Source organism: Ambystoma mexicanum, chromosome 9 (genome assembly GCF_040938575.1).
Source record: "Ambystoma mexicanum isolate Mex_15411 chromosome 9, UKY_AmexF1_1, whole genome shotgun sequence".
In the NCBI taxonomy this organism is placed as follows: Eukaryota; Metazoa; Chordata; class Amphibia; order Caudata; family Ambystomatidae; genus Ambystoma; species Ambystoma mexicanum.
This window is the reverse complement of record NC_090931.1, coordinates 1,212,840,585-1,212,866,445: the sequence shown is the minus strand read 5'-3', so window position 1 is coordinate 1,212,866,445 and position 25,861 is coordinate 1,212,840,585. Positions and strand designations below refer to the sequence as shown.

At 44.4% G+C, this 25,861-nt stretch overlaps 1 protein-coding gene across 1 annotated transcript in view; it reads right to left on the bottom strand.

The window, feature by feature from the left end:
* The window catches only part of LCT (lactase), a 436,501-nt gene that overhangs the window by 160,505 nt on the left and 250,135 nt on the right, over nt 1-25,861 (bottom strand). The window contains exon 7 of the mRNA XM_069613984.1: nt 24,036-24,072. Within this exon, the coding sequence (XP_069470085.1) occupies nt 24,036-24,072 (37 nt within the window). The remainder of the gene's footprint in view (nt 1-24,035; nt 24,073-25,861) is intronic.

Genomic DNA, 25,861 nt, shown 5'->3' with positions numbered 1-25,861 from the left:
CTGTACAGCAAGCATCCATTAGTCACCACATGTCTGTTCCATGTTACTCACTGGACTGCAGGGATCCATATGTTTTGTCCGTAACGATATACACGTGTTTACTCATGCCCATACCTACTACACAACAATATAGATGTGTCCAAATGAAGTCCTTTCAGATACATTGTAAATTTCAGTTTTGATATAAATGTAAATGCTGAAAAACACATGAATTAAGTCTCAGAAAGTTAAAATAATGGCAATACCAAATGGCATGGGACAGCATTGTGCACATTACAACAGTTGGGAGGCAGAAGAATACCTCATCCATAGCTTCTGCCCCTCCCCCGGTCCAATACTGCAAAGGTGAGAAACGTTACTCACTAAGGCAACCAAACCGCCATTATCCCAGGTAGGTGCAGCAGGAGATCGACACAATCTAAGCTGAAGATGGCAAGAGTAATCAAACTAACATTGTAACAATTGCAAGGAAAGCATGGTATCAACAGTAAGACAGACACAAGTGACTAATGTTCAAGGGTGTTTATTGAACTTTCACAAGGGTGAGATAAATGCCTACCTAAATCTACAGATGGGAGCAAGCTACGACCATCAAATAATAATAATGAAGTCCTAGCGGAGTCTTGTTAAATTAAAAAAGGGCCTATACCAAAAAAAGATTGGGTACCCCTTACTACTAATTTACAAATAATGTGGGTGAAGTTCATGAAAAAGAAAGAAGTGTTCACAAAATGATAAGACAGGATGATTGAGCTGTTGGCCTCCCTTCCTCAAGTTTCCAGCACAGGGAAAGGTGGTTCACTCGAGCCAAGCACACACTCTGGCTTTTGCAGCAAGAGGATACAGTTCTACTTTCACAGTTCAGGGCCTCGTGTGTCCAAGTCTCTCTGCTTATTACAAGTCTCTTGACTCAGAGGGTGTGGTGCACACAAAATAACACATAAACAATATTTTCCTTGAATCCCCTCAGCTGGGCTCAGATCCCTTTCCCACAATGTCCGAGAGTTCTTTTGCAGGTGACTAACGGTTCACCCTGGATCCCCCTCAGCTGGGCTCAGATCCCCTTTATTTTGGTCAATTAGTCTCCCTCGGCCAGGCTCGGACCAATTGCGATATACTTTAAACTATCGAAGACTTTCCAATGTGCACAGGATTTACCAAGACCCGTTGCATGACCACTTCGATCACAGTATTCCTTTTCCTCACTCTCAGCATCAGTTGGATACCTAACAGAGACCTTCAAATGAGCACCCACGTGGCGTGGATCACTCTGTGAATGCTATCTTTTCTCCAAAAGTTCAATCACAAAGTTCAGTTACTTCTTTGGTTTCAATTATACTCTTTTCACTCATTGCCAACGCCTCACACACTGTTCTCACTATACAAAGTTGCTGCTTACAACCTTAGTTCCAAACGCAAGCTGGTCTGGTATCAGTCTCTCCGACTCACTGGCTATGCTGTCTTTTCTGATGCTGCTTTGTTGTAGGAGCCAAGGACAGTACCACAGCTGCAATCACCCCTCCCCGCCTGGGCTATCGAAGAGGGAGAGCCCCAGGGACCTCCGACACACTGTGTAGGTTTGATCAACCTTAGTTCCTGGTGTGCGGCTTCTTACTTTCCAAGGCTCACAAAATTCACAGTCGTTAGCGGTCACGTGTACTTCCATCCTTGCGACTCTATCTGGTCTTGCTGACTTTCTCCTTGTATTAAACTGCCATCTTGGAACTGCTGTTTCATCATGTGGTTTGCCTCCCTTAGAGTGTGCTTTGTGCTCTGCCTTTTATCCATATGGGGAAGTGTGATGAAAGGTGTGTGTAATAATCCGTCATTGCCTGACCTTGTCTGTCCATGGTGTTGAGACATGTCAGATATATGGCTGTGGTCTTAGTCCATAGTCGCTCATGGTGAACTGTCTGTGAGAAAGTGTTTGTGACAGGAAAGGTGGGTGGGGGGTCGAGTTCCTAAATATCCTACCTGGTAGGATGGAGAAAAGGTGTTATAGGGAAGGGGATACCGCGTCTCATAATCTGGTGTCCCACTTCCACTCCAGGTGATCCTCCCGCACTGGTCCACCGAACTGGATCCAATAGTGATGGCCGTGTCCTGGCCACATGGATGACAGATCCCCGGGGACTAGCGGGTGATACACCTTCAGGTTTCTCACACAATACATGTGCATGCATTAGACATGAAGCAGATGTGCACTCCACTTAAAGAACACATACACTAGGTAATATATGCATTCATACATGAAGAATATTAACACAGCATCCATAAAACATGAAGAATGCTAACATAAGCAATGTATAAGCTTAATGCAACATGAACGACATGCAAATATAGCTCACTAACATAGAAAGCAAGAGTGTAGCGGGCAGCCATCTTCTTTAAAATTGAAGCCGCAGCATGCTTCAAATCAAATGAAAGGCCTCAGGGTTTCACAAGAACTCAAAATGCTGAAATCACAAAAATACAGATCAGTGCAGAGCTCAGGCAGTAGCTGGCAACCAGAGCCAAGGTTACAGCAAATCATAACGTTGCAGCGAAGGCACAAGATAGCAATTCCCTGGATCCAAGAAGTATACTCCCAGATTAATTAAGCTTAGAAGAGCACAATCGACCATGGTTAGCCAGGTGCAAACAAACAGTAAACCAAAAGACTCCATGTATAATAACTCAATAATGCCCCCAGTGGTAAAAAGAAACCATAACACTGACATTAATATTAGCTAAAATTCTGATAAATTCAGGGTAAAATAATTCCAACCACGGCCCCATCACACGTGACCATGATAAGCGAACACTGTCTATTCATTAGAAACCAACAGAGATAGGATGAATAGGACACCTACGGTACTACCTACACATACACCCATACACATAAACCCAGACACGAGGCATCGTACAAAGCCAAGTATAAAGAAATCACCCTGGCTCATGGCCTAGGAATAAGGGACCGTATATGTTTTTAATTGAAAGGAAAGCAGTCCAAAGAACTCTCCCGCCACTCCCCTACTCCTGTGTCTGGCTCATGTCTTGACGACCTATCAATGTTCAAGGTTGGTTAGCGGAATGCTAACCAATTAGAGTCCTTGGTGTTTGGCCGCCAATCGAGTTATGTGCAAACCAACCCGCTGTTGGAAAGGTGACATAGTATAACCTTTATAAATCTAGGGGTGGTCTCGGGAGGAGCCATCAGACAAGCATTGTCCAATTACAGCATGTAACCCCTATAGAATTTATATGTAGATAAGCCTGCTAAGCAATCCGCATTCCCCGTAGTTTTTGTGATATGATAATGTAAGGTGAAGATATTGATGACGTAGTTGTGCCATAAAACTAGCTTGTAATTTCCTGGATTACAAGAGCTGTGAGATTGTAATGCTTGTATGTGGCCCTTGCTGGATTTTGCCTTGCAGTTTGTCTACTTCCGTTATTGAGTCTAGCTTGGATTGACTCCAGATCCTCTGGACAATTGGGGACTTTTCTAATGAATTGTGTCCTTTTCTGTCTGTTATTGTGTTAGGGACTATGGAATACGTTAGCATGTTTTGCCCAATATAGGAAATTTATAGTGCTAGTTCATAGAATGTATTGGCGGAGTTTGGCTGAGTTCAGTCTGCAGTCGAGGAGTGAGGAGAGAGGAGCTGCAGCAACTTTACTGCTTGAACTTTCCCTTCCGAATTCAGTGACGTGGCCCTTTAAGCCCAATGGCTCCACCTGCCTACATAACCCCTTAGCGTGCGCGGAGCACGCACAGAGTTTGGCAGAGTTCAGTCTGCAGTCGAGGAGAGAGGAGCTGCAGCAACTTTACTGCTTGAACTTTCCCTTCCGAAATCAGTGGCATGGCCCTTAAAGCCCAAAGGCTCCACCTGCCTACATAACCCCTTGGCGTGTGCGGAGCGCACATGGAGTTCGGCAGAGTTCAGTCTGCAGTCTGCAGGAAGCAGGCGATGGTAATGAGTATGTGATGCAAGATACTGGGCCACAAACCCGCTTAAAAGTAAAAAACAATCCAGGCAAAGTCCAAGGGGTGACTCAAACAGACACTTTAATAATGACATCCATATCTCAAGATCAGAGGCGTGACCCTCAGCGGCCCCAAATGAGGCCCTTAACGCTAAATCCATTGTTAACGGTGCATGAAAATCCACCGGTCCTTCCACTTGCGTCGCTAGCTAGGCAAACGGCAAATGGATGCCCGGATCAAACGCAGCCGCCATTACCCTTGGCAGATCAAGCAAGCAAGGGAGGGGCAGCTAACGAGGAAAGGATACTGCGTCTGTCAGTGTTAATGATTAAAAGTATTTAATAATTGGGCAGACTCGATTGCAGCTAATGCAGCGAACGTGTCTTGTGCACCGAATTTGAACATGAGTGCAAACACGCCGCGTCGCGACACCCTGAGGCAGAAGTTGGCGAAACCCCTCCAAGACAATGCAAAAAATAGCTATGGCTGTGTGCTGCATGGGATGGGCCTGGAGGTCCTGGAGGCCCTTTTAAGTCAAGACACGCCCGAAATCAAGGAACGTGATCAGTTGTTCCACCATCCGCAGGACAAAATTGACAGAGATCTCCTAGAAGCATCAGTGGCGTTGTCCCCGTCGAGGCAACTGTATTTCGTCCGTCTCCTTTCAACAGCAATCAAAGAGCCCAGCTTACCGAAGCTCGGCGAGCCCCCAATCACGGGCCCAACCTGCATGTAAGACATCAATTCGACACAGCAGACCTGGCCCCAGTGAAAACAGCCGATCAAGAGCAAAATGTCCCTCGAGGAACAACGTTGGGTCTGATAAAGCCGGCACCCTCCTTAGCTACAACGGCTTGCCAAGATGTCAGTGGCACAAACAAAATGGAGGCGGGACCATGAAGAGGGTCTAGTGTCTTCAGCACACACAACACATGAAAGCTATGATGATTTGCTTGAACAGGATTACAGTCTCCTGGCAAGAAAACAACTAAGCCCCACACCAGCAGATGACAAAGAGCGGAGACTAATGGGACTAGGCACAGAAACTTCTAAGCAACCTGTTACCGAATCCACACAAGCCAATTCAGTGCATGAAGCGCGCTTACTACAGAGACTAAAAGGAGACTTTGAACTCATGAAGGTGAAACTAAAGGAAGCCCACCAAAAGCTAAAAAAAAAGAAAGAAGTGCTAGTCTTGACGACTTGGAGCAGCGGACCCCCCACAGTCTCCAAAATAGATAATCTATACATCACCCTCGAATGAGCTCACCACTAGTATTAACATCAAACGGGGGTGAGCCATCAAACAATACCAACACTATCCCAAGAATAAACCTAAGCTCAAGTGGCATTGAGCAAAACTTTCGGGGAGGTATCACAAAAAAATAACCAGAGGGAGTCAAGTGGAATTAACACACAAGATGCAAAAACAAAAGATGGACCAACTAAATATAATCTATCAACAGCAGCGGCGATACAAATTCATAATAACGTACTAGCTGCTACCTCGCTTGCACTTATTTCCTTCACCAAGTTATACGAAAAGCTCAGTGATGGATTAATTACACACACAAGGCGTAACTATAAAAAATGTCAATGAAAAGCGAAAATGGAAACTCTAAATACTATACTGCTAAATCGTCTGGACAAGGGAGCAGAATTTACAGCAGCTTGGCAATCAAGGCAAAGCAACCTTGCGATGCATGATGACCATGATAAAATCGCCTTAATGGAGGCGGTAATGGATTGTACGAAATGGCTCCGTCACAGAGCACGGCCAGAATATCCACCCATTGAAGCAACTGCTTCGAAAATCCCAGCGACCCCCACAAAAACACTAGACAATCAAAAAAAAAGCACAGATGATGCTAACAAACAAGTACTAATGGGAAATAGAGAGTTAAACTCACGGAATGAAAGTGTGCGACTGGCTGATGAAAAGGACCCTAAAACTACGTCTGAGGAGACAAGCGAGTGTGCAAACCAACAAGCTCAGATCGGCAACAAAGCTGTATCGTCGGAACGGCAGAATGCCTCGGTACCCCTTGAACAAAAGACAATAAAGTCCAATAATGTGGAGAAATGCACAGGTACGACCGGCAACTGTTCAAAAACGCGAATCCATCGTTTGACATTTTCAAAGGACCGGCTAAGACCACTCAAATTACCTTGAGCAAAGAATCCAAAGATAAGACTGCAACTACTGTGAAGAAGAAAGCTAACTACAAAATGAACGATGCAAAAAAACAAACCACTAGCACAAGAAAATTCATAAGAAACATAACGCCAACAAGGCCCTGTCTATTAGTGCGTGGACCATCTGATCCCACGGTGCAGATGTAGAAGACACCAAAAAACGAACAATGACACAAATGAGGTCGTTGCAGCCTGCAAAGACAATCCAAAAAAGTGTCCTCGTCGTGACTCTGGAGAAAGCTCAGCACATTCTATAACCTCATCGGTTGACCTTGCAGTTCTCTCGAAATACTCAGTCAGTTCCGAAGACGTATCCAGTACATCTACACCATGCAGTAACGACTGTAGGATGATGGAAGGCGCAGAAGTAAAGCCCCATGGACTAGATGCTCAAGGCTGGAGCGGCCAAAAAAGGAAACTTGGCGACCGCTCTAACCCTAGTCCCGGGCTTATACTGACTTCTCCAGCGCCACCAAGGCCAGCAAAATTTGCAAAGTTTCAACAAGTGGAAACTAAATCGGCTCTGATCCACCAGATCGACCAAAAATCGAGGGTTGACTCCGTTCCACTTCCTGATAGAATGGGCTCCAACTTAAATCCCAAATTTACAACAGCACAAAGATCAAGAATAAACAAAAGAGGAAACACAGAATCAACAGAGGTGATTCACGACTCACTGTGCAAACTGAGAGTTGAAAACGTGTTAGCGGACAAAGCCACAATGAACTTAAATCGAGGCAACATCATGAAGTTGCTTCAGAGCGTCCGTCACTTCGGACAATAACGACAGAAGACATAGAGATTGTTGAATCTGCGACTGACGTGTGCACTGATATAGTACTCTTGCATATCAAGTCACATGTCGTACGAAGGGCAATACTAGCGGCCACCAAGGAACTGTTGTTCTTTGGCTTTGAAGTAAAGATCGAAGTGTCATCATCTAAACCCCACTTGGAGCATGAACACACAAAATCAGGCAAAGAAAAAGCCAAAGAAACAAATAGATTGAACCTAAGGAAAATGATGCAACTCCCAGGTAACTCCTCTAACAATAGTGGCAAAGAAGATGTAATAAAAGATGTGGGAACATTCGATCGAAGTTTTGGGAGCCAATCAAACTAGCCATGAAATAATGAAGAGGAGGACCGGCTGACTGTTATATCTTGAAACACAAGGGAATTCCAACATCTCTTTAATGAATTTCCCATCGATCTCGAGTCCAGCTTGATAATATGCTTGCAAGAGACTTGGCTACGTGAAACACCTACAAGAGATGGATACCTTATCTTGTTAAACCAGGCTGCTAAAAACACCCTAGGAAGATCATTCTCTGGACTAATCACGATGATCAAACAAGGAAAAGGCTGTGACGTGATTGAAACATCCAATCTGAACCCCTTTGTATAATGCACAATGCTTCAGTTCAAGCCTCATGGAGTTGTGAAAACAAAACACATGCTTGTGGTCAATATGTATTGGAATCCGGCCAAGATCTCGACAAACTATTTCATCAAGTCAATAACCACTATAGTAGACCAAGGACAATTGCAACACACAGACCTAAAGATCATACTATGTGGTGACTTAAATCTTGCAGAACTAATTGACACAATGCAGCAAATTAATGCCACTACTGGCACTAGTTCAAATTCATCGTCTAGATGTAAGAGTTGGATCCTAGCGATGGAAATGCGTAACTGTGTCATGACAAACGGAAATGTAGCCAGAGACTCACCACCACAACCAAAGTGGCACAATGAGGGCTGCCACAAAATATTCGACTATATCTGGGTTTCCTCGAACTCATGGGGCCAAATTGTGAAGTTAACAGTAAATGCAATGGCAAGAAGCGACCATGATGCCCTGGTGCTACTTTGGTCGATTGATCAAAAAAACGCGGAAAGAATGCTTGGTGGAGAGTTGGAGACTAACCAAGCAGAAAATCGGCTGAGACTAAACAGGAAACAGATTGCAAACATGACAAACACATTGCAATCTAATGAAGATTCCCGGTTCTATGTCAAAGGATTGACAGTAAAAGGGCTGAGAGGTCAAAGGATCGACACCAAAGGGTCGACAGGTCAAAGGAGCTTTTTTTTTTTACTTTTTTTTTTGGGGGGGGGTTCCTCTCCCAACCCCCCTTTTTTTTGCTAAAAATCACTTTTATTTCCCTAAACGAAACCCCCAAAAAAAAAAAAAAAAAATTCGATCCTTTGACCTGTTGACCCTTTGGTGTCGATCCTTTCACCTGTCGACCCTTTGGATTCAATCCTTTGACTAGACACCAAGATTCCCTAGAGGCCCAGATAAACTATACCCCTATGTTGCTGCATTTTCGAACTCTACAGGGGGGTGCAACAAGAAATAACCAAAATATGCACACTTGGAGTAAACCGTTATACCATGAAAAAAAGACCTTACGTAAAGATCTAAGAAAAATGAAGAAAAATCCTGGAGCCCTGACATCTACCAACATCAAAAAAAGGAAACAAAAATATCGTAATTGGCTCAAAACTTTTGCTTTGAGGAGAGAACAAGAACGTGGAGAACAGATGTTGAAACTAATTGTGTCCCACAACTCGAGGGAAATCTGGTCCATTTTGAACAACAAGGTGATATCTCAAAGCGCAATGCTAACAAACGGCGTTTCGGAGGCCACCTGGACAAAACACTTTGCTAAGTTGTTTTTTACTGTCGACGGGTGCGAAACAAACCTAGACAAAGTTGCCCAAAAGAATTGGGACACGACTGAATCGTTAGACGACATAAGCTCCAAAATCACCAAACTAAAAATTCCTGAGCAGCAGGCATAATATGGCATTAGCAACATCATGCTAAAAAACAATAGAATGGAAAGGTCAACGTTCATTGAAATTCTATTCAGGCACATTGCAAAGGCAAAAATACTGCCTCGATCATGGACAACAGCAATATCAGTGCCAATCCATAAAAAGGGTAACCGTGAAGAACCTAACAACTACCGGCCAATCGCGTTGTTCGACACGATTGGCAAAATCATGGCATCCTTCCTGCAACAGAAACTGGCAAATTGGGCCACAAAGACAAATCGACTGGATCTCAGACAAACCAGGTTCACCAAAGGAGTGGGGACGGAAGTGAACCTAGTGGCCTTGAATTTACTAAAGCTTGAAGCCCTGAGACAAAAAGAGAAACCTATATTTGGCCTTTGTGGACATGCGCCAAGCATATGACTCAATTAATCGTGTGCTCCTATGGAAAAAATTAAGAAGCTGGGCATGCCCCAAAGAAATTCTACAGCCAATAATTGCATTCCATGCTAACACATCGATTCAAGTACGCTTAAATAAGAAGGGTAACCTATCAAAGCCAATCGACACAAACACAGGTGTTAAACAAGGCTGTCCTTTGGCCGCTCTACTGTTCAAGGTGTTTATTGCAGACATTCCGGCCACACTAAACTCTGGAAAATGCTTTCTGCCAAAGATAAATGGCCAACAAATAAGAGGAGTCACTTATGCTGATGACATAGTGCTCATCGATTTAACGCAAATAGGTCTTCAAATGATATCTGCTCTAGACAACTATATGCTTCTAAACAAGCTACTCATCAATGTATCAAAGGCGAAAATAATGACAATCGGGGCCTCCAGAGGGAAAAGGAACAAAAACTTTAAGTGCTCAATGGACTCTGAAATCATTGGGAAAACAACGGAAATACGATACCTAGGTATCCTCTTCAATACTTCTATAAGAGAATGGGGGTGGTCACAGGACCTAATACACCGAACAATCACATTTGCGCTTCAAGCTGCAAAACTGCATAGACTCTATGGCAAGTTTACGCTACTACCTGTACGTGAGTTCTATCAACTGAAAGTAACTCCAGCCTTAACTTATGGCGCGGAAGCAGCCTGGAACTTAAATCACAAAATTTGGCCTTATTTAGAAGGTCTATTTTGGAGAAAAGTGTTAAGGCTCCCCAAGTACATCTCCATCATTAAGATCCAAAACAAACTTGCTCTAGACTCACTGCAAGGAACAGTGCTATGGAAGTCAATGTCACTGTTAAGGAAGATGAGTCTAAGCACTCTTGAGCCGGTGTACAAAATTTTCAGTAATGCCGAAACAGAGCAACAGAGCGTTTTGGCTAAAGACTGGACAGCAAAACTTAAAGCCACATTAGTATGCGCCGACATCAAAATGGATACGCTGTTAAGATATCCACAAATTGCAGAGAAAAAAATGAAACAATGGCAATGGATTCTGAACCAAGAACGCTATAAAAACTTAGCTTCAGCTGTCTATCTGGGTCGGGTAGCGAACAGCCTTGACTCGCCCCCCTCCTATCTAAAACAATTTCCCTCGAGATACCACCAAGACAGATTTCTGAAACTGCTGCTGAATGCCTTGAGGAACAAGGAGTTACTACACATAATACATGCTAAAGACATGGATGACAACCAATGCAGATTCTGCAATGCTGAAGTAGAGTCCAGCAAACATCTAATAATTGAATGTGTGGAACTGACAACTCAAAGAACATTCTACTTAGGAAAATAATGCCCCAGCTAACCTGAATATGGAAGATTGGTGGTTCACAATCCTCGGAGGACAAAATGTGATGTTTACTTGTGTAACAGTTAACTATTTGGACATGATATTGATTGACCAATTTCACATGTAATTGGGTCGAACCTGCAAGGAAGCTTCCCTGGCTTTCCTTGTCTTACTTCTCTCTTACTTTTCTTTGCAAATTCATAATATGAAAAAGAAAGCGAGGAAGGGGGAAAAAAAAGGATTAAAAAAGTGGTTTTTAATGGAAATGAGATTGGAAAAAAACATTGTAATAAAAGTTTGTATGATCAAACTATCAAATTTACAATAAAAAAAAAGAATGTATTCTGATGTTTGTCATTCCAGAATTGAGGATGTTAAAATATATAACCTCTACGTGTAATGTCTGCTCAAGCGGTTTTAGAAGCATACAGCCATGTCAGTTTCAGAAGGATGGACAATGGGCCTGATCAAGAAAGGCAAAAACTGAGTGATGTGCAACAACAAAGATGCAAATGTCATCACCTCCGCCATTAGTTCAGCGGTTTGAATGCTCATTGCTGTGATCTGTCTTTGATCTGTATGTCACAGGTTCAAATCCCAGCATGGTTGACTCTGCCTTTCATCCTTCTGATAAAGTGAGTACCAATTTCAATTGGGTAATATTAATATATATAAATATGTTCTAGGTAAAGCACTTTGGATCAAAGCTCTATTTTTTTATTCATATTTGTAGAGCGTGCAACAGCCCGTGGGCATCGTGGCGCTTGTTACAGAAAGTGAGCAGAGCTTGGTTACAGAAGAGAGCAGGTATACATTTTTACAAATTTTACAATATACAATGAGACAATAGAGGCGAGAGAAGGGGGGGTATAATGTTAGTGGGGAGATATGCAAGGAGAGTGTTAGTTGAAGAGGGAGGTTTTCAAAATTTGATAAGCAGAACTCTCCAACATGTCAATGCCTGTATCGCTGTGTTACAATTAATGTACATGAGGATAACCGCCGTCCAAAGGACGCATACCCATCACCGAACGCCAAACAAAAAAGGATAGCACTGGAAAGCTGGAACACCCGGCGCAATACACATCTACAGTTGTTCTTTAATAATCTCATTAATAAGTTCGACATCGTGGCACTCCAAGAAACGTGGATGCTGTCACCTTCAGCTTGGGATGACCACGATGTCCTCCTACTCCCAGCAAAGTCTGCAGACAGAGGTAGACCAACCTCTGGTCTACTGGTAGCAGTGAAAACAAGTACAGGGCCAACTTTTCATCCTTGGGCAACCCCCAACAACTTTCTCCAGTTATTCCCTATTACCAACCAGAAACAGACTATACCTTTAATACCTTTAACAGACTATACCTTTAATCAATTTTTTACCAAAATCCGGCAGGCATTTCAGACAATGCCTTTTTATAAAGCATTGACTAGCTTATTGGAATGCATAGAAAAATCAACTGATATCACTGATACCATTTTGGTGGGAGACTTGAATTTAAATTGCTTGCAATTGAATGGTAAGACAAAACATGCAGATGTTGATAGATGGAAGAACTTCATGAGCTATAGACACTTTAGAATGGCCAATGGAGCATTACCGGGCGATGTGCCACCAAAACACACTTGGAAGAGAGGCAGTTCAACTAGCATAATTGACTACATCTACTTGAATGATGGCCTTTTTAAAAGGGTTGACAAATTTGAGGCCATTCATCAAACGCATAGCGATCATTAACTCCTTGTGCTATACTGGCAGTGGTAAGTCAAGGCGGCCCTCAACAAGTCATCCTGGACAAAACAAGCACTAACTATAAATAATGCAAACACCCGTTTTCGATGGACTCCAACCAATTTGTGTCTATTGAATAACAAACTTATTACTCAGCAGACATTTACTAACCCTGTCTCGTACACTGAAATGTTATCACCTTTTAAGATTGCTCGTACCACCATGGGCCCTCTTGTACTTAAACATGAACATAGTTATGATGCAGATTTACAATACAAACAAGCACGGTACAGAAAGGAAAGAAGGAATATACTAATGCTCCCTATCATTGATCGAGACCAAGCTTTTAAAGCAGCTAAATGTAGATACAACTGGACATGTGCACGAAAAGCCAGGACGTTTCAGCTAGATAGTGAAACTTTCCTGTCATCCTTACATAATAAAAGTTCCGCGCAAACCTGGGACTTGCTTAGCAATCGCACCCTCACAGACAACTGAGCGCACAAATGAATGGTGTTACAGAAACTCAATGGTTATCATATTTTACAGAACTATATGCTGACAAATCATTTGATGATTTCAAATATGATCTGCAGGCACCACATTCTTGGTCAATGGAATGTAACGTGGAGACCATCGAAGAACTAATAGAAAAATCCTCCAGGTCTCGAGCTGCAGGGCCTGATGGGCTGAACAACTTTATGTTCAAGCTACATCAAAAACAATGGGCGATCATATTGAATAATATTTTTCAAAAAATTCTAAAAACATCCATTCTTCCAACATCTTGGCGCTCCTCATTGATCGTCCCAATTTCTAAAAAGGGCGATCATTCTTTTGCCATCAATTATCAATTGTCGTTACTTGATGCGCCGGGGAAGATCTTTACGAGATTGGTGCTGAGAGACTTTAATGAATGGACCCAGGCGCATTAACATTGCAACCCGAATCAAACAGGTTTTGTGGCTGGAATGGGAACGGCAGTCAATTTGCTCATTCTCCATGCTCTTAAAGCACAAGCCCATTCGTCAAAACAGCCAATATGTTTGCTTTCATTGACTTACACTCTGCATTTGATTCAGTGTGTAGAGTCAAACTAATCTCTAAGTTATTGAAGGCCGAGTGTCCACCAACTCTATGCGACATATATGGCCTACACTCAAGTGACATCAATCCAGGTCAGATTGACAATTACGGGACTTCTATCGTCATCTATTCCAACTGCTAGAGGGCTGAAGAAGGGGTGTATCCTTGCTTCAGCCCTCTTCAACTTCTTCATCCAGGACATCAAACAAACTTTTCAAAAATCCCAGAAAATGAATCATATTCCCATTAAGCGTAATGGTATGCGGATGACTTAGTCCTTGTGTCAAAAACTCCATTGGGCCTGCAAAAATTGTTGACGGCACTCACCTTGTATCTTGATAAAAATTAATTCATAATTAATCTAAAAAAACCTCAGATTCTTGTTTATACCCCTGGAAACTCCATCAGGTGCAGGATGAACTGGAATGTCAAGAATGTTAAGTTGGAAGTTGTTTCTCAATATATGTATTTGGGTATGATGATTGATGGTCTTCCACATCTTGACACACAGTTGGTGTGAATAATGCGAAAATTGGCAACAGCTTTATCGCAGACTTGGTTGATACTTTTCAAATACGGAAAGTTTTCCATTAATTCAGCCCTAATATTTTGGAATCAACAAGTCATTCCGACGCTTTTGTACAGAATGGAGACCAGATCAATAACACCATCAGCTTGCATTAACAAATTAGAGGCCACATTTTGGAGACAAGTGCTTCACCTTCCGCAATGTACTCTGCGACCTTGGCTGTGATATAAACTGGGGCTAATATCGCTAACTGGATTGTACAATTGGCGTTTATGTGCTCTGTTTCGGAAATGCTTGATTTTTAGCATTGTAAACATTGTACTTAGAACTCTATCAATGTATATGTTCACTTCCACACACTCATTTGTTCAGAAATGGACCAACCACATTTTTCGAATTTTAGCCAATGCAGATGTATCCATGGAAGTTCTAATTACGAAACCTGACAGAGCAAAAGGCAATATTTACATGACTGATTGGATTGGGACCAGAAGACTATGTCTGAACTATAAACATTTTAGCACCTTATGTTTTGGGGGAAAAAAAGTACAGAGAGTTGGAACCATATCTCTCCAGATCACCTTTACCATAAATTCGGAACTCCATAATGCGACTCCGGTTGAATCTGTGGCCTAAACGAGATCTAATGGCCGAGCGAAAAATCATTCATAACGAACACAATCATTGTCGCTTCTGCAAGGACATAGCCAAAAAAACATTGGAACATCTGATAGTAAACTGTTCAGCTTTAATTCAGGCGAGATTGACACATTTCGTCAAGCACCTCAATTACTTTGGAAACATGTTTATGGAAGACAGGTGGTCCATGATCTTGTCTACCTCATCCGTCAGCATTCGAATGGCCACGTCTAACTTTCTAACAGCCTTAAATGAACGTAATGAACTGGAGATAGTTCCTGTTTAAGACAAATCAAGGTCACTGCCAAACTGATAACCAAATGTTCTTTAAGCATGACATGCTGTCTTGGTTTGTTTATCCTGCACGGCATTGTTAAAATTATGATGTATGATCGGGTCTCACATGAACCTAAATATTTTGGTGCTACATTGCCCTTGTTTTTAATTAACTGTGGATTGTGATATTCTGTACACAGACAATCAATGGTTACAGATTTTTGATCTATCTAGATGACTATACATGCAGATGGCAGTGGTTCTTCGTTTATGATTTGATTATGTTTTAAATGTATATATACTTAGGGCTGGTTTTGATATATTATGAATTGTAGTACCTCTTGATTTGATTCATGTACATTTGATACACGATTTTCACTCATTGTTAAAAATATTGAAAAGTTGATTAATTTCAGCAAAATCAATAAAAAAAAAAAATTATACTCCATATCATAGATGGTCTTTGCTTTCTGTACCCATTCCATTTCAGTGGGTATGCAACCCCGTTTCCAATGCTGTGCAGCACAACTCCTCGCTGCCACTAGCAGGGTGCAAACCATGTGACCTTCCATCCCACCTCCTCCTCCGCCTCACGCACCCCGACCAGCAGAAGACATGGTAATAGAGGCCTTTGCATGCCATCTAGATCTTTGAGCCAGTCTAAGACCTCTGTCCAGTACCTCTATTTGAGGACGCAGCCCCATCACATATGGTAATAGTCTCTATGGTGCCCCAGGTGAATGTTCTGTTGCAAGGACCCTCCTGGGCCATGTTGCTACTTGGAAAAAGTTGTTTGAGCCCCCCACAGGCCCGCGTGAAGACCGGCTTTCCCTCGACCCTCTCCTTCATTGTAATTTCCCTCGCGCACCCTCCTGTGGCCTCCCAGCCCTCCCCTGTCCCCTAATAGGCTGCTTCAGCCTTCCGTGCTTGGTGTGGTCGCTGGAACTGCTTGCGCGTGCTTAATTTCACCCAGGCACCCCAGGTGAGTGTTGGTTTGCAAGGACTCTCCTGGGCCTTGTTGCTGCTTTGAGAATGTTTTTTGAGCACACCCCCAGGCCTGCGTGCAGTGCAGCTTTCCCCCGACCCTCTCCTTCATTGTAATTTCCCTCCCCTCCCTTCCCCACCTTCCTCACACCTCCCAGCCCTCCCCTGAAAGGCTGCTTCTGCCTTCCGTCCTTGGTGTGGTCGCCGGCACTGCTTGCGTGCGCCTAATTTCGTCCAGGCGCCCCAGGTGAATGTTGTGTTGCAAGGAACCTCCTAGGTCGTGTTGCTGCTTGGAAAAAGTTGTTTGTGCCCCCCCCCCCGGCCTGCATGCAGTCCAGCTTTCCCCTGACCCTCTCCTTCCTTGTAATTTCCCTCCACCACCCTCCTCCTGCCTCCCAGCCCTCCCCCCCTCTACAATCCCCTGATATGCCAGATCACTGGTCATAACTGACCTTCCCAGGGCAGCCCTCTGCCCAGCAGCCCCTGCAGCTAAGGACCCCAATGCAAAGGGCGGCTCCTGCAGAGGCGGCTCCTGATAGTGTCCCGAGGTGTCAGCATGGGAAGCCAGCGGCCAGCCGTCAACCAGCAGCAACTAGTAAAGTAGGAGTTGCCCGGGCGAGGAATAGATCCCAATCTACCCTGATAAACCCTGCCACATAAGGTACACTAGCATAATACTGTGAGTAATACCCTGTGCCATGGTGGAATAGCGCTGTGACATTTATGAAAGTACATAAATTGCATTGTGAAATTTTTTAAATTGCATTGTGAAAGTTTTTAAATTGCATTGTGAAACCTAGGCCTTTCATACCTAGGTGTGGTGTCTCCGGTGTTTAAACTACATTGTGAAAGTAGTGCTGTTCTTTGGTTTGGCCTTCTTAGCAAAGCATTCATCTAACAAACTGTTCTACTATGGTCTGAGCTCCTTTCGTCTTGTTCAATTGTCTACTATTGTCTCGTCTCTTTTTGTCTCATCTGCCTGTGCTCCTCCCTGTGCCCTTCCCTAGTGTTCTCCCCACCACCTTCCTCTTCTCTCCTTTCCCTACCTACTCTCTGGTGCTCTCTGTTTCTCCTATCTTGCCTAACTGCTTCTCTGTCAACTATCCTGCTCTCCTCACCAATCTGGTAGGAAGAAGTTTAAAAAAGGACATCCTGGTCTCAAACCCAAGCCTCCCTATTGCTGACACCTATACCAGTGCTTCCTCCAGGCAAACCCTCACTGACATCCTCTTTGTCATTCCCTCACCAGACCTATGCACTCTCCATATGATATCTGTGCTTTCTCCTTTCTCTTCTTCTCCCGTTAATGATGGCACCCGGTCTGAGGCCCTCCTGGCCTCCTTCCATTCTTCTATGGTCATCATTTATGTTTACCTGAATGGTACCATCTTGGTATAAGTCCCACAGGCTAACCTTCTTCTTTAGACACTCCCTGCACCTCATGAATTTCCTTTCTTCTCCTGCTGTCCCCTCTCTTCCCTCCACGGCTTCCTTGCCTCCCCCTGCTGTCTCCTCCTTCCCGGGCTTCTTCTACACCTCCACAAAAGGTGTAGAATATGTACGCCTCCCCAGAAGTCTTTCAAGGACGGCAACCTTGTTTGTTTGTTTATTTTATTTCTAATGCGCTCCAGACCCGTGGGTAGAAGGGCGCAACAGGTAGGATAATGCGAGGCTTACAAAGTTACAAATTATACAAGATACAGTACTATTATACAAATTATACAAGATGCAGTACTATTATACACATTATACAAGATACAGTGATAATATACAAGTTATACAAGACAGGAGCCGTAGAAGTCAGTGAATTGAATGAAAAAGGTGCAGGTAACATGTCAAATTCAAGAGAAGAAAAGGGACCAGTGTCAGATGTCGTGCCTAGGAATATAGTGGGTAGGTGACTAGTGGTCGTTAGCGATAAAGTGTTGGATGGCATTCCTTCTAAAAAGTGGGTAAGGTTGATCTGCTCTCAAATTGTTTGGTAGTAGATTCCAAGTTTTAGCAGCCTTCACAGGGAAGCTATTGCCACCAATCGTGGTTAGTTTAAATCTAGGTACAACTAGGCAGTTCATGTTGGTAGCTCTGGTTGGTCTGATAGAGGTTTTTTTGTGTATTTTGTTCATGAGGTAGCTAGGAGCGGCATTGTTGAGAGCTTTATTTGTCAAAGAGATTATTTTTAATTGTATTTTGTTGTTTGTGGATAGCCAGTTGTGTTGGCGCCTGATGGGGGAAATGTGTGCTCTTTTATTTATGCCTAGCGCTGCTCGCAATGCGTTGTTTTGGAGCGTTTGTAGTTTCAGGATTGTTGATTTATTAGCACCACTGTAAAGGGCATTGCAGTAGTCAATCCTGGAGAGAATAAGTGCTCTGGCCAGGATCATACAGCTATTGTTAGAAAGGAAAGGTTTACCTGCGCTTATCAGTTTGCAGGTATAGGCGGTGGTGGAGGCCAGGGATTTAAGCTGTTTATCAAATGATAGTGTGGAATCCAGGTAGAAACCAAGCGTTTTTACTTCCTTAGAGACCCTGATAGTATTTCCATCAATATTGAAGGCGGAGAATTCCTGGCCTAGTTTTTTGATGTTTATGTGTGATCCCAAAATTATCAACTCCGTCTTGTCGTCGTTCAAGCACAAGCCATGGGTGGCCATCCATGCTTGAATGACTAGATATACCCTGTTCACCAACTCCGAGTCCTTCCCATGATCCCCAGAAAGTGGGAGGAGAATCTGTGTATCATCTGCATAGTTTGTGTAGGTGATACCTAGAAGGTCCAAATCGTCGAACAAGGGTTTGGTGAAGATATTGTATAGGGTTGGCGAGACACAGAAGCCTTGGGGAATGCCACACAATATGGGAGTGGGGCCCGCTGCAGCCGATGGAGAAAATACTCTCATTGTTCTTTCGCTAAGGAAAGATTCTAACCACTTAATGGCCTCAGGAGAGAAGTGGGCAGCAGAGTCCAGGTGCCTGCAAAGGACCTTATGATCGACCAGGTCGAATGCGGCTGAAAGATCGAGTAAGAGCAGGAGCGCTGTTCACCCTCCATCTCTCAGCTCATCGATTTGCGTCTTTAGATCGATTAGGGCGGTTTCTGTTCCATGTAATGGGTGGAAGCCAGATTGTCTAGCTCCTAAGAGCTTATGCAAGTCAAGGTGTTTTTGTATCTGGATATAGGTGGCTTTATCCAATATTTTAAGGAGGAATGGCACTGTAGTAATGGGGCGATAGTTGGTCGGGATGAGTGGATCTAAGGTCTGTGGGAGCACCCAGGAGTGTTTTAAATTGACTGGGATAGTACATGATGTGAAGGAGGTATTCATTAATTTTGAAATGAATGTCGAGAGATCTCTGGCAGCATCTTTTATTAACTGTGCTGGGCAGATGTCGCCCTTACAATTGGACGGTTCGAGTGATAGGATAATTTGTTCTACTTCTAGTGGAGAAGTTTTGAAGAAGTGAAATGTATTGTTTGCCTCGAGAGAGTCGCTGTATGGTGAGATATTAGGGGAATACTGTAAAATGAGCATATCTTTTTTTGCTGTATTTTGGTTTGGAGTGTATTAATTTTGTTTGCTAGCGCATTTTGGATGTCTGCGCACCAAGTCTTATCCTTGGTAACTAGATCTGGTGTAGCTATTGGTGACTCTAGTTCTTTCAGTATGGAGAACAGTTCTCTCATGCTGGAGTTAGAGTTAGTGATCCGTTCATCATAGGAATTCTTTTTGGCAAGGTGCACTTCTTTTTTGAAATGTGAAGAAATGGAGGTTAGTTTAGCTTTATTTTCGATTGAAGGGCATAGTCTCCAGGAGTTTTCACTTTTTCTTTTTTAAGAGTCGTAAGTCTCTTAGTTGGGGCGTGAACCATTTGTTAAGGTGCACTTTGGGTTTACTATTTCTTAGTTTGAGCGGAGCAATTTTGTCCAATGTGTTGAGCATAATCTTGTTATATTCTTGGACTAGGGTACTAGGGTCTGTGTTGTCAGGTAGAGCGTTTAGCGTGGGTAGGATAGCAGGGATGACTTTTTCCACTGTAATACTTTTTTTATTTCTAGTTAGGCATGGAGGTGCTAGCAGTGAGACCGCAGGAGAGGGCCTGGCTGTAGATAAGTTGAAGGCCACGAGTGAGTGATCTGTCCATGATTGTGGAGAAATAGAGGTGATGGAGACTGTGCAGTTGTAGTCCGCTATCCAGTCCAGTGTTCTCCCTTTAGAGTGAGTGGGTTTGTTGACTTTCTGAGAAAGGCCTGAGGCGTTAATGATATTAGCTATATCTAGGGCTTGTTTGTCCATAGGATCGTTAAAACCTAGGTTAAAATCTCCTAGTAATAGAAGCTGGGAGGTTGGTTTCAGGTTCTTGGTGATTAGACTATACAGGTCCTCCTCAAAGGTGCCGAGAGGACCTGGGGGTCTATATATTAGGTGGATAGTGAGAGTTTGTGTGTTGTTTATCTGGAATTTAACCGAAATATTTTCACAGGATTGTAGGATTTGAGGATGGGATGTTCTGAGAGAGAGGCTCAATTTAGAGATGATGGCGATTCCCCCACCTCGTGAGCCGTCCCTATCTTGTCTTGTTATGGTGTAGCCTTCTGGAATGGCTAACATTAGCGATGGGCCAGCTGCATTGTGTAGCCAAGTCTTGGTTACTGCCAGGAAATCCAGATTATTTTCTGTAATAAGGTCAGCTATGTCGAGGGCATGTGCGACAAGGGATCTCACATTGAGAAGTGCTCCTCTGAGTACTAGTGTCTCTTTAGACGTGTTGACTTGGTTGGGGGTGGTTAAGTTGGTGTCTGTAAGCTTATACTTTTGTCTTTTAATTTTAGTGGCATTGTTATTACAGTCTGGTGGGACTTTTGTAGGTAGTTTGTTTTTAGGTTCGTTGGTGGTATGGTTCTTCTTGGTGGTTCATGTAGTTTTGTGAGTCTTGCGCAAAGTTTAAGATTTCTGTCAAGTGAAGTGCGTGGGCGAAAGGTGATGATTTCACCTATGGTGCTAATGTTATTCGGTAGAGGGGTGGTAGGGTTGTCAGTCACTATGTTAGGCAGCGTGTGTGGGATAGGGTCTGACGCCAAGGAGGAAGACACAGTGTGGTATTCCTGGGTCATGGTGATAGAGAGTAGGGTAGCAGCTATTATGCTATAATGCAATGATGGATGCAACATGTTCCAGCGAGTCAAGATATGTGCACGTAGGTGCCTGAGACTGATGGTAATAGGATAGGACTAGCTAGTCTTGTAAAGTTGATAGTGCACAGTAGGTCATAGGAAGCTGGTTTGTTGGCACAGGTAGGTTCGAGGCCATCAATGGCAAGGCACCAATGGGCTAGATGGGGCATTCAATGGCAGGGCACATATGGGCTAACTGAGGCATTCAATGGCAGGGCACATATGTAATTATAAGCGCAGGGCACTTCAGGCTAGTTAATGCAAAATCACAGATAGTCTAGATGCAGTTATCAGCGCAGGGCACTTCAGGCTAGTTAATGCAAAAACACAGATAGGCTAGATGCAGTTATTAGCGCAGGGCACTTCAGGCTAGTTAATGCAAAAACACAGATAGGCTAGATGCAGTTATCAGCGCAGGGCACTTCAGGCTAGTTAATGCAAAAACACAGATAGACTAGATGCGATTATCAGCACAGGGCACTTCAGGCTAGTTAATGCAAAAACACAGATAGACTAGATGCAATTATCAGCGCAGGGCACTTCAGGCTAGTCAATGCAAAAACACAGATGGGCTAGGTCTAATTGTAGGCAGAGGCACTTCTAGGCTCGTTTAACCAAGTAGCAGTAGTATATAGAAAAGCATGTGTTTATTTAAAACCATGGAGGTGCGTCTAAGTATGACAGACACAGTTAGACTGTGAGTGCATGTGATTGCTGTGGTCACCTGTGAGGGTTAATTATACAGCGAGGGTAGTGGCAATTATTAGTTCAATAGTGTGGAGGTCCAGGTTAGCAGTTAAGCAGAGAATCAGTGCATACAGCACAACAAGAGCATTGAAATGTTTATCATCTCGTAGGAGGGTCGGCATAGAGAGCATTGTGTAGACATCAGGTACATTGCAATCACAGACTAGAAAGTAGCAGTGGTGCGTGATAGCAGAGAGCGGACAGTCATGCGGGTGGTGCTGGACGCAATATGTCTGAGATCAGCAAGAAGGTATAATTGTCATTTTCTTGCAGCTAGAGGTGTGCTTTTGGATAGAGGCGCAGTCGCATAGGCGCAGTTCTCATTCCCACAAGTCGCTTACCAGGTGATCTTGGTAAGACCGGAACATCTGGTGCTCCTGCAGGGGTCAGCAGCCCATTAGTAGGGGTCCAGGTTCGCCGGTTGTAGCTCGTAGATATGCCATGCCGAGGGGGCTGGGTTCTTACGTGGATTATAGGTGGGGGAGATCAGATGTGTGGGTTTCCAGGCAGGGGAAAAGGTGTGCTTCTGGTACATCCTCTGACAAACTGGCCTGCCGCCTGCTCCAAAGGTAATACCGACTCTGTCTGCACCAAGAAGAGAGCCCTCATCCAAGCCCGCGTCTCTGCGGCATCCAGCAACTCGGCCAAACTCTTTAAAATCTGCAAGGAGCTGGCCAATTCTGCTGCAGTCTCTACCTCTCCTGTTCCCTCCCAGGCCCTCTGCACGCCCCTGGCTTCTCATTCCATCTCCAAAACGCAGGATATCCTCTCCTATCTCTCTTCCTCTTCTCCTCCTCCCTCTACTCCCCTCTCTTCCTTTGGCCCTTCTGTGGCCACCTCTCCTCCCCCCTTCTCTGACTTTCCCCTGTTCTCCCCAGACGAGGTTTCTAGACAAGTCCGATCTATGAAAGTCTCGTCAAAACAGGTTCTTCCCTGTTCCTCTAAAACCATCAAGGACCACATTGACAGCCTGGCTCCTGCTTTGGCTGACTTCTGCAACCACTCCTTCACCACTGGAGTCTCCCCCCCCTGAAGCCCTCCCTTGTGAACCCTCTTCTTAAGAAACCCTCATCCAACCCCTCCTGCCCTGCTAACTACCGCCCAATCTCCATCACTCCTTTCAGTCTGGCTTCAGAGCTGCCGGAAGCATGGAAACTGCTCTCCTGAACATCTGTGAAGACCTGCTCTCCAACCTTGACTCCAATACCCACTGTTTCCTCATTTTACTTGATCTCTCTTCTGCCTTTGACACAGTCAACCATGCCATCCTGCCCAACCATCTCTGTGATGACCTGGGTATCATCGATCAGGCCCTGGCTTGGCTGACCTCTTTCCTCTCCGATCGACCCTTCCCGGTCCAACTTGGGTCCTTCCTCTCCTCTTTCTCTAGCTCTACCTGTGGTGTTCCCCGGGGATGTAACCTCTCTGACTGGCTGTTCAACCAATTACCTGGAACGTCTTGCCCACCGCATTGCCGCTCTCTGCCCCAACTATCAGTGCTATGTGGATGACACTCACCTCATTTTCAGGCTACCTTCAGCCACCTCTTCTCCTTCTCTCATATCTGACTGTCTGTCTGCTGTCCAGGAGTGGTGTGCCACCAATGATCTCTGCCTTAATGCAAGTAAGACTTGGATTTGCCTCATCAGCACACCCGCTCCCTCCTTTCCTGTCACACTCTGGCCGACCTCTCTTGGCCATCTTCCTGCTCCCACCTGCGAGGCCAAAAACCTCGGTCATCTTTGGCTCCACACGCTCCTTTTCTCCTCATATCACTGACATCTCTAAGAAGTCAATTTACCAGATGCACCTCCTCAGAGGTATTCTTCCTTTCATCTCCTTCCCCCAGAAGCTCACTGTCTCCAGAGCTCTGGTTCTCTCTAGGCTGGACTACTGCAACAGCCTCTTTCTAAATCTGCCTGCTTCCACTCTCCGCCCTCTGCAACTCATCCAGAACAGGACTGCGAGATTTGTCCTTGGCCTCAAGCCCAGGGATCGTATCTCTCCAGGACTGAAATATCTGCACTGGCTCCCAGTGGCTGTGAGGATTAAGTTCAAAACCTTCTGCATTGTCCACCAGGCCATCTAGGGCCTGGGGCCTCAATACCTTCAACTCTCTCTTCCTAAATATCTTCCTTCTCAAGCTCTTTGCTCATCCGCCTCCAACTCCCTCAGGGTCAGTTGCTTCTCCAAGCAACGAGTTGGTGGTAGATCTCTTTCTTCGGCTGGCGCCTCCCTCTGGAACAGTCTCCCTGCCTCCCTGAAACTTGAGGAGAACCATCTCCGGTTCCGGTTCCGGAAGCACCTCAAAACCTTCCTCTTTGCTTTTGCTTTATCTCCTCCTCTCCCCTGCTAAACTCCTGGCTGAAACTGCACTGGTCACCTGGCCCCCTCTGATCTCAGGCCCAGGTCCAGGTCCCCTCCCCCGCCAGTTGCATACCTGCACTGCCTCCCTGGAAATCCCCGCACTTTGGGACTGTTTTTCTGTATCCCCTCAGTCCCCTATCAGCACTTGGCACCTGATGTCTGCAACTTTACTTATTGCTTTTGTTTATTCTATTTATTTTTTACTGTCGATCCCATGTACTGCACTTTCCCCGTCCTCTTCCCCCCACACTTTCCCTTTCCCCCTTCCCCTGCGCGATCTCAATGATACCTGGCCTAGTAAGATTGTTGTCTCTGTCTTCCCTCTGTTCCCCCTCTCTTGCCTCGTCGCGCCTTGAAACACTTTTGTATAGGAGCATTATAATGCCTTATCATAGCATATCATATCATTCTCCTTTCACTTCCCACTGCTTACTTTCACTCCTAAATCTCAGCATCCTCAACCATGGGTCACCTCATTCATACGCTCTCTCTGCACAGACATGCGTCGGCTACTACACAAATAGAGGTGTACCCACTTGCATGAGGACCTGCAAATCTATTACTCTGCTATGAACTCTCTCAAGTTCACTCTAGAATTCTACCTAACTCTCATTGACTCTCAATCCAACCATCCTCGCTGTCTGCAGGGCACACTAAACTCACTTCTCAATCTTCCTAAGTCTATGACTATCAAAGCCACTCTCACAGCTAATGACCTAGCTGAATACATCGCTGAAACCATTTCCAAAATTAGAGACTTCTCCTGACCTTCCTCACACTCCATACCCTCAAACATTTTACACTACACCTACTTTACCATCATCCTCTGCCTCTATCTCCCACTTTAGTCCCACTAATACTGATGAAGTCCTATCTCTACTGATGGCTAACCCCTCTTGTGCCCCATCAAATCCTCTTGCTCCTCAGCTAGTCAAGTCTATTGCCCATTTAGTGGGCTCACACCTCACTGAACTCTTCAACCTGTCCTTCGACTCTGCTTGCTTTCTCTCTGATTTCAAAACAGCCACAGTCATCCCTCTCCTAAAAAAGCAAGGGGCAACCTGTATCTACCGGCTAACTTTCGCCCTGTGCCTCTCCTTCCACACTACTCTAAAGTGCTTGAAAGGGTTGTGTTCAACCACCTTACCAATTTCTTAGACATCCACAACATTCAAGACCCCCTATAAGCAGGTTTTGCTCCTGTCACTCCACGGAAACTGCTCTCATGAATGTATCCAACTTCATTGCCTAATTCTCCTTGACCTATCTGTTGCCTTTGACACTGTTGATCACTCTGACCTCCTTAATACTCTTTTTCATCTTGGGATTTGCGATTGATCCCTTGCTTGGATTGAATCCTACCTCACACTTTGCCAATTCTCTGTCTCCTGGAGCAACAACACCTCTCAACTCACTCCTCTAACTGTTGGTGTTCCACAAGGATCTGTCTTGGGTCTGCTCCTCTATACACCTCTGCTCTTGGGGCACTAATCTCCTCCTTTGGGTTTTCATACCAACTCTTCGCAGATGACACCCAAATCTTCTTCTCCTTCCTGAACTCTCGCCTGATCTCGCTATCAGAATCTCCAGCTGTGTCTCTGCCATTAAATATTGGATGGCTTCACA